Source organism: Enoplosus armatus, chromosome 15, assembly GCF_043641665.1.
Source record: "Enoplosus armatus isolate fEnoArm2 chromosome 15, fEnoArm2.hap1, whole genome shotgun sequence".
Lineage (NCBI taxonomy): Eukaryota > Metazoa > Chordata > Actinopteri > Centrarchiformes > Enoplosidae > Enoplosus > Enoplosus armatus.
This window is the reverse complement of record NC_092194.1, coordinates 4,515,259-4,524,567: the sequence shown is the minus strand read 5'-3', so window position 1 is coordinate 4,524,567 and position 9,309 is coordinate 4,515,259. Positions and strand designations below refer to the sequence as shown.

The 9,309-nt window shown below is 41.3% G+C and overlaps 1 protein-coding gene across 10 annotated transcripts; it reads left to right on the top strand.

The window, feature by feature from the left end:
- Nucleotides 1-851: 851 nt before the first annotated feature.
- On the top strand, nucleotides 852-4,591 carry LOC139298181 (tubulin beta-4B chain). Of its 10 annotated transcripts, none has more exons than XM_070921089.1 (7): nucleotides 852-975; nucleotides 1,209-1,317; nucleotides 1,970-2,080; nucleotides 2,276-2,387; nucleotides 2,854-2,967; nucleotides 3,070-3,414; nucleotides 3,557-4,591. In XM_070921089.1, exons 1-7 carry the CDS (start codon nucleotides 919-921, stop codon nucleotides 3,702-3,704), a joined length of 996 nt encoding a protein of 331 aa, XP_070777190.1. In that variant the 5' UTR covers nucleotides 852-918; the 3' UTR covers nucleotides 3,705-4,591. The 10 variants fall into 10 exon arrangements, with proteins under 10 accessions (XP_070777190.1, XP_070777187.1, XP_070777193.1 ...); XM_070921086.1 differs by having other exon boundaries at nucleotides 2,276-2,420; nucleotides 2,644-2,967; XM_070921092.1 differs by lacking the exon at nucleotides 2,854-2,967 and adding an exon at nucleotides 2,645-2,716 and having other exon boundaries at nucleotides 2,276-2,520; nucleotides 3,320-3,414.
- Nucleotides 4,592-9,309: the final 4,718 nt, after the last annotated feature.

Sequence of the window (9,309 nt, the reverse complement as noted above, 5' to 3'; positions counted from 1 at the left end):
TGAATTAGTGAAGCATCTCTGGCTGTCTTTTCAGAGCTGGCTTCAATCTAAAGGTATAATGCTGCACCCACTGAATTTGATGTCTGTTAAAGCTGGAGTAACCTATGAGGGAGGGAAAAAAACTGGAATTCGTGTTGAGTAATTTGATTCTACTTTGTAAACATTTTATTCATAGAATATCTAAAGGTCAGGCCACATAAGAGATTGAAGAATGAAAACTACCAGCAAAATCCCTTGACTGTGTGAGGAAACGCCCTGGTGCATCAGGTGAGTTGAGAGTGGTATAACAATGATTTATTCATTGCTCTTCTTCCTTGGAGACCTAATGTGTAGGATCAGTTTAATAGCCTAGTTGTCATTTAATAAACATGAAATCACACTTAGTGTTTTCTTTGTTGATCACAAGATAGCAAGACGGTGAGGAAAGCAAAGTTAGTGAAATGATAAAGTATCATGTTGTCACAGATTATCATCTATCGCCTCAATGCTGCCTATCTTACCCGTTATTACCTTTCTTATTTTGAGCAGCAGGGAGGTTCGTGTATGAGAGACCATAGCCTAGAAAAATAAAAAAATTGCAAGATTTTGTTGTTGGGTTTTCATTAAAACTTGCATGCACACAAGAGTGAATGTTAGGCGTGTCTCTGCAGAAACTCTGTTGTGTATTGAGTTCTGTTTAGTGTTACCAGGGCAACACAGCCCCCACAACTCTATCCAATCATAATTCGAAACCAAGTTTTCTCGACCAATGAGGTGCCTGGGGTGGTTCGACTGACATTTAGTTGGTCCAATTGCGCTTATCGGCCATCTGTAGTTGGCAACTCTCCTACCTTCTCAGGTTAGTCCGTTGCTGGAGCGCTCGAGAGGTAACAACTTTTGCCTGTGTCTGACGTTAAGAAGTTTTTAATTTCGACCAAAATGAGGGAAATCGTACACCTGCAGGCCGGCCAGTGCGGAAACCAAATTGGAGCTAAGGTAAGAAAAACTTTGGCTTAAATGTGAAGTCTTCACTCACTGAAAAAAGACCATGAATGTAACATCTGGTTTGGGAGGGTTGATAAATTAGCTTACGTTAATTTTAAACAAAGCTACTGATAGCATTGGGTTCCATGCTACCGATGGGTTTGACTTGCAAGGGCAGGTCATGCTAGTTAGCCAGCTAATTTAGCCGTTGTCCTTTCTTCTCTTTTTTTTTTTCCCGGTTCCAGTTCTGGGAGGTGATAAGTGACGAACACGGCATCGACCCGTCCGGGACATACCATGGGGACAGCGACCTGCAGCTGGAACGAATCAACGTGTATTACAACGAGGCAACAGGTTAACTTCACTTTGTTAAAGGTTCCGTGCCGCAGAGTTAGATTATCTCATTTCTAAAGGAGCCAAGGTAATTCAATACCACCCAGAAGGCTTGTTAGTGCCGTAGTCATCCAGCAGGGGGGTCCTTATCCCGTTAGAAGCCACTAGAAACCGGTCTTGAAGTCAAGGGGACCTGTTTGACTCTCGTTCCTAGTTACTGTCGCCCCGTATCCACGATACAACAACCCAACACACCTGCAGCTAACGAAGACACCCCGAACAAACATGAGAGCGTTAGCTTTAACTTGTTGTAATATGTAGGCCCTACATGAGCGACTAACTTTGTCTATTTTCTGTTTAACTTTTAAAAAGTCAGTAAGTCAGTAAATGATAGACAACGGAAGACCAAAATTAAATTAAAAACAGTTCATAGACTTTGTTGCTCTACTGTAACTGTCTGCTGTACGCTGCATTGACATCCCATCCAACTGTTATATAATAATAATAATAATAATGTGGTAAGTGTTCCTAACCTAGCTCAGATTCTTTTGTTGTCATTTCTCTCTGTTTTTTTGGCTTTGTTGGGTCAACATTTCAAAAGGCAAAGTATTTAATGCATACTGACAATAAGGAGAAAAGTGAGCAATTTGTCCACCTGTGTTTTCATCTCCAGGTGGCAAGTATGTCCCTCGTGCAGTGCTGGTGGACTTGGAGCCAGGCACAATGGACTCTGTGAGGTCTGGTCCCTTTGGCCAAGTCTTTAGGCCGGACAACTTTGTCTTTGGTGAGAATTTAGATGTGAACATTCATGTGTGTTGTAACTTTTTATAAGCATCTGGAGTTATTATTATTTTAAAGCTGGATATCTGTAAAGTAGTTGTCCACAGTCCTGCGAGATTAAAGGAGCCAGTCCCTTTCAGTGTATGCACTGCTCAGTGCAAGTAAATCGTGTATTTTTCTGTATTTGCATGTAACACAGGCCAGAGTGGAGCAGGTAACAACTGGGCTAAAGGTCACTACACTGAGGGAGCCGAGCTGGTGGACTCGGTCCTGGATGTGGTGAGAAAGGAGGCAGAGAGCTGCGACTGCCTCCAGGGCTTTCAGCTCACACACTCCCTGGGGGGAGGCACCGGCTCCGGCATGGGCACGCTGCTCATCAGCAAAATCCGAGAGGAGTATCCAGACCGCATCATGAACACGTTCAGCGTGGTGCCTTCACCCAAGGTCCATATAAAACATGAAAATATTTTCAAGTGAAATATTTGTCCCTCCTCATGCCTCTCTGTGCTTTAATGCTGTTCCCTCTTCCTCCCTTTGTCTCCTTTTTCCCTTCACTCTCCCGCTCCAGGTGTCGGACACCGTGGTGGAGCCATACAATGCCACCCTCTCTGTCCACCAGCTGGTCGAGAACACAGATGAGACCTACTGCATTGATAATGAGGCCCTGTATGACATCTGCTTCCGCACGCTGAAGCTCACCACGCCCACCTATGGCGACCTCAACCACCTCGTCTCAGCCACCATGAGCGGGGTGACCACATGCCTGCGCTTCCCCGGCCAGCTCAACGCTGATTTGAGGAAACTGGCCGTCAACATGGTGCCCTTCCCCAGGCTGCACTTCTTCATGCCAGGCTTTGCACCCCTGACCAGCCGCGGCAGCCAGCAGTACAGGTAGAGAGGCAGGAACCTGCTTTTCAGAGACTGTATCAGACCCTCGAGTTGTATTGTAATGCATTTGAAATAAACCCTAATTGAATTGTCTGTCTTTTCCAGGGCATTGACAGTTCCTGAACTCACCCAGCAGATGTTCGATGCCAAGAACATGATGGCAGCTTGCGACCCACGCCACGGGCGCTACCTTACAGTTGCCGCCATCTTCCGAGGCCGAATGTCCATGAAGGAGGTGGACGAGCAGATGCTGAACGTGCAGAACAAGAACAGCAGCTACTTTGTGGAGTGGATCCCCAACAATGTCAAGACAGCCGTCTGCGACATCCCACCCCGCGGCCTCAAGATGGCTGCCACCTTTATTGGCAACAGCACAGCCATTCAGGAGCTGTTCAAGCGCATCTCGGAGCAGTTCACCGCTATGTTCCGCCGCAAGGCCTTCCTCCACTGGTGAGTAAAGGAAGTCAGGACAGTGAGAAGTCCCTGTACTTGTGCTGGCCTGTTCTTACCCAGAATTCATAATACTAAACATTTTATCTAGACTTAAGCTAATTTGTCAAAATGCACGGGAGTAAGTATTTACTTGTTTCAGGTACACGGGCGAGGGCATGGATGAGATGGAGTTCACGGAGGCTGAAAGCAACATGAATGACCTGGTGTCGGAGTACCAACAGTATCAGGACGCCACGGCTGAGGAAGAGGGCGAGTTTGAGGAAGAGGGCGAAGAGGACATGGCCTAGACACCCGCCATGACCTTCTTCTTACTATGCAACAGTTAAGGCTGGGCGATATGGTTCAAATCATGGTCTCATTATTGACAATTGGCTTAAAATCAATCATTTGGACAACAATTAAAACAAATTGCACAATAATTATGTAATAATTCCACTGAAAGTTGTCAAATGATAACATTGAATTCTTGTCCAGCCTTAGCAGGAGCGCAAAGCATTTCTCCAGCCTTTTTTAAATGTTGTCTGTTCTGTTTTCACTGTTTTTTGCTGTCTGTTGTCCTCTCCTGTTTCCTCTCTTGTTTAGAGGGTATCACCTAAACGTCATTCCCCCTGAGTGGCAAACATGCAACGTTCAGCATCTGTCATCATATATCCACATGGAAAAACAAAAACTTGGAACAGACCGTTTTTGTTACATTGCACAAATGTTGAACGGTTAACAGTACTTCCCTGGTATACATATGTGTCAGGAAATACTATTTGTCATCATATTTCATCCTATCATAAGTCCACAGACTACTGACTGTGTGTCACGGATCAATTTGACTCCTAGTATTACAGCTCTGTCCATGTTGTGTTGTGAAGTCATGTCAGTGATCACCCTCTATCCAGTCTTTGTCTTTTTCAAGCTGCAGGTTTCAAATATATTTGTGCTGAAAGGGAATGTAACACTGACCAGTTCAAGGCACTCTTTTCCGAATTTGACACTTAACTCTGTTTGATCTGGAATGTCGTTTTTTGGCAGAATGAAATCATTTCATTTGCTGAAGAAAAAAACAACGAACTTAAAAATGCACTGAAAGCTATAAATAGTGTCAGAAACTGGTCACTGCTATGTTTGTGTGCTTGTTTTGGGATCTTATTCACATCAGATTTTAATAAAACATTTATTTTAATTGGTGCTATTCTGTCTGCATTACTACTACTTTTGTTTACTAATAAATGTGACTAAACTTAACTGTTACTTGGTTCAGTGCGTGGGTGAATATTGAAGTGGCAGTTGTAAGAGTGAACAATATGAAATATTAACATGGAACACAGGTCATTATAATGCTAATGCCAAGCAAGTCCAAATGCACACAAAACAAGGTGTGGCCCATTCATTATATCTGAGGACATGCTGGTAATATCCTTGTATCTGTGCAAAGTGAGTAATGGAAGCTTGTTATGTAAAGTTTCTGTCCATCAGATGGAAGGAAGTTGTCTGGCAGAACAGGCCACAGATCTGATAACATCCAACATCCTCATCCACCTGCTCTCACTTCATCAGGTGAATCACTGATCTTTCCTTAAACCCTCATCTCACACACGCTCACTGACACTGCACACAAATAACAGCTCTAAATATTTAGTTTGACTCAAATAAAAGAAACTCCTTTGAAGGTGGTAATACCAGAATACAGGGAGAGAAAAGAATCGATAGCTTGTTCTGAAAATGCACTTTTTGAAAAATATATATATTTGTGTTTATGGCCTTGTGACGCGTTCATGAGCAGGGGACACATGTCTGAAGAAAGATGTATCCAAATCACTGGAAAAGAGTCGTCCAGCCACTGTTAAAAAGAACTGAAGAATACTTGCAGTTGAGTCCTCAGGAGATCAAATTCAGACTTGCTACCCAAATTACACTGTTAAACTTTCTTTTATAACTCTAACTTGTGTAGCTGTTGTATTTGTCTTTTGAAATTATGTAAAACATTAATTTTATTTAGTTTCATTTAAATGCATAAATCTCAAAGGGGGGGGGGGGGCATACATTAACAACATATTAATATGACAGTCTACTGGCAGACATCACCAGCCATCATGTTGAACATCACCCGTCAACTGCAGCAGGAGGAAAGGAGTCTTGAACATTTGAATGACAGATAACACACGGATCTCATTATGCTATAAAACTTCCTGTTCCTATTTCCTTTGTCCACATGCAGACAGAAATGATCAAGGAAAGATATCATCTCTTGATTTTATACTTATAGCGGATTTGAAGTCTTACATTTGTTTTCTCTTTCCTGGAATCTGGACAATAACACCTGGCCACATTAAAATGGACACTGAACTATTTGCGGACGGTAACTTAAACAAGGGAAAGTCTAAAATGAGGGGAATTTGAAAGAGATAAGTCAGAAAAATCTGATTGACATCACCCTTTGCTTATGCGGGGCGAAAGCGCTTTTGGAAAGGCTCCGTCTCCTCCAGGATCTCGTGTTGAAGTGTGTCCATCAGCTCCAGACTGCTGCGGAGCTCCTGCAGGTTTCTCTGCAGTAGATCCTGCTGGCAGAGCAGAGGCCTGACCTCTGGCCACAGACTGCGTACAGGCACCTTTAAAAGGCTCATATTTACATGTTTACTTCTTGGTTTTCTCTAAGGCAGCGATGGAGAGGATGAATTAAATGTAGCCTTCATCTGACAGATGACATAAAATCAATATTTAAAACACATTCAACTTTGGAAACTTACACAGTCACCATTCTTGTTGGTTTAGGAGGTTCTGTTCGACACAGTTCAACACTCAGTATGTTTTAAGCGCTTTGTTCTGCATGTATTTTTTTTGCTTCAGGGTGAACGTGTTTTTATATTTTCTATGAGCTGAGACCGTTTATATAGTATAAGCAGTTATATACATATATATGTATGTTATGTTTTATCAGTAGTGTTCAGCAGCTTGACTTATGTTTCTCTGAAAGCACTTTTGAAGTCCTGTTAGTACCAAAATAGAACAGAAGACCAGGCATGAATAGGACTTTAACATATTAAAGAGGATAGAATCTATAGATAATGGCTTGATTTTCATTGATTGTAGCCTTAACTGATACATCTCCTTATTAATTATAATTCTGACATCAACTATGTATCAAAATAAAACTAAAGTCTCACAGAGATAAACTGATCTTAAACACAGTCAAACACACAAAGACAACTTTACACATTTTATGAATCGATGTTTCAAAACTGCACAAACTCTCAACATCACATTTCATTTCAATCATGCTTTCGTTATAAATGCTTTGCCTTGCAAACAAGGGAAGAAATGAATGAGATGAATGTTTAATATGTAATGGCAATACAGCTTTTCGTGCATGACAATAAAACATGGGACTGTCTATGGGCCTTTCTTAACAATATTCAGATAGTAATATTTCATTTGCACCAGCAGTAGCAGTGACAGCATGTTTACAGTGTGTTTGTTTGAAGGAATTCACCAACATTTACAGAACTCTTTGCTTGGCTAATGCTAATGGATTAGCATCGGTCCTGTGAATGCTTAATGTTGGCGCGGAGCACTGGAGAGATCCATCAGCTTCAGGTTTGGTCTGATATGCAGTGCTTGTCACTCATTTACACTGCAACATAGATTTTATAGAAAACATGACCATGAGGCAAAAAGGCACTTTGACCTCCATGACAAAATATAATGAGAGCTGAAACAACAAAATAGAGTAATAGAGAGTAAAGTAACAATGACAGGAGCACAAAACAAATGGTAATATTTTCATTAAATCTTAACTCAGCAACACGTGTATTAGATATTTCATTTCCTGGTCAACCAGCAGAATTCTGAACCACTTGTGAAAGGGGTGAAAGTGTTTGTATTTTTAAAAAAAACAAATCTAAATTATGATCAAAATTCTATAAAATGGCAGTCATTGATGTAAAAAGGACATTATAAGATGTATAGGCATTACTGTTCTGGGTAAGTTTAACACCTCTTTGACAAGTGGTGTGCCATGGTTGAGCTTTAGATTTTGAGGGTTTATCACAGCAATCCTATGAACTAACCATGCTTTCCATATTTTGTCTGTTTTGATTTTTGTGTATATGTTCAGAATCCATTCTTAACTGAAGGTCTAGTACAGATAACAGGAATGAATAGAAAGAAAGTTGATTACCACTGCTGACACAGTGGTAAACATCTTAGGCACACCGTCGTAATACTTGTTTTTATTCTTTGTATGGCCAACAAAAACACATTATACCATAAACCACACACACCTTTAGCTATAATACAGGAAACCTCAAGCGTCAGGGTTAGGAAAAGTATTGTGCTAGTACTTTGAGTTGTCTGCTGCTCATGCAGATTCCATTTTTCCTCAAATTAGGGAACAAAGCTGGAGGAGAAAAACAAAAAGAGGGGGTAATGTCCCAAAGGAGAGGACAATGGCACTGTTAGAAAGAGGAAAGGAAGAGGACATATATTCAGGAATACATTCAGGGAAAGCATATGGGGAGCAGAGGTCCTATTGTAGTACACTATATTTGTAAATATTCTAAAATCAATCAAGGTGGTCTGTAAATGAAGCTCAGCTTCATGGTTTAGAGTTTAGTAGATTATATGCACTGCAATAAAGTGGACGTGGGTAATGAGCTACTCTTCTACTCTTCGTCCAGAGGGAATAAGCGAAGGTATATGAGGGAATCCCTGTGGACATACAAGGTTGAAGAAGGATGGGCCAAGGGAAAGTTGTTGGGGAGGAAATAAGGCCACACAGGATGAATAAAAAAGGGGAACAACATAATATCAGATAACTAGATAATAAAACAACTAAAGATGACAGGCACTGTGAGTCTCCACTTCTATGAAGGATTACACTGATGTACAGTATACTGGTTTAACAACATATTAACTCAGATATTGGCTTTTAATGAAATGCCCGATGTCTACCAGTCGATGTCATCCACCTTCAATGTGATGAATATTAGATAATATTTAATGTTTCATTTGAGTCCCCCCCCCACCCGTCCACCTAGAGTCCGGTTCTGCTCGAGGTTTCTGCCTGTTAAGAGGAAGTTTTTCCTTGACGCTGCTCATGGTGGGAACTGTTGGGTCTAATATAATAATAATAATATTATAAAGAGTACAGTCTAGACCTGCTCTATATGAATTGTTGTGATTTGGCGCTATATAAAAACAACTGAACTGAACTGAACTGAGTGACAGTTGTACCAAGTGTTGCACAGCTGTGCGTGAATACGAATTAACCTACTGATCATGTCATTGTTTTAGGTTTTGGTGAAGTTTAAAAGCGCAAGATGTCTTAAGTTTCAATCCTTAAATACCAGTATCAGCCTTTAAGCCTCATGAAGTAAAGTAACAAGTACATACCCTCCATATTGCAGTGTGCTGATGCAAAGAGGGGCAACAACGATAAAACAGCACATTTAAACCCCTTAATGAGCCGATCTGACGGTGCCTGGTGGATGTAAACTCTCGTCATCTACGCCAGCACCGCCTCTTCTCACGCGCAATTTGCTGCTCACACCAGTCTAATATTGCAGACGCCTGTATCTGAAATAAAAAGCACACGTAACAGGCTAGGCATGGACCGTCGCTGGTAGAAAATAAACCTGCCACATGTGATAAATGATGGGTATAAATATCAGTCACATGAGAAAAGAAGACAGTATTAACAATGTACACTTTAACACTCCCTTTGTCATATTTTATCAGATGTTTGTAAACTTATCAGGGGATGGCCACTGAGGTAACTAAACACAATTATCCCACACAAGTTCTTTAGATTTGTCTCTCTTTGTGACAAAGTGTCCTTTCGTCGTGTCTCTCTTTGTTCTGTCTCCCCGTTTCAAAGACCTGTCAGCCTCAGTCTGATGACTG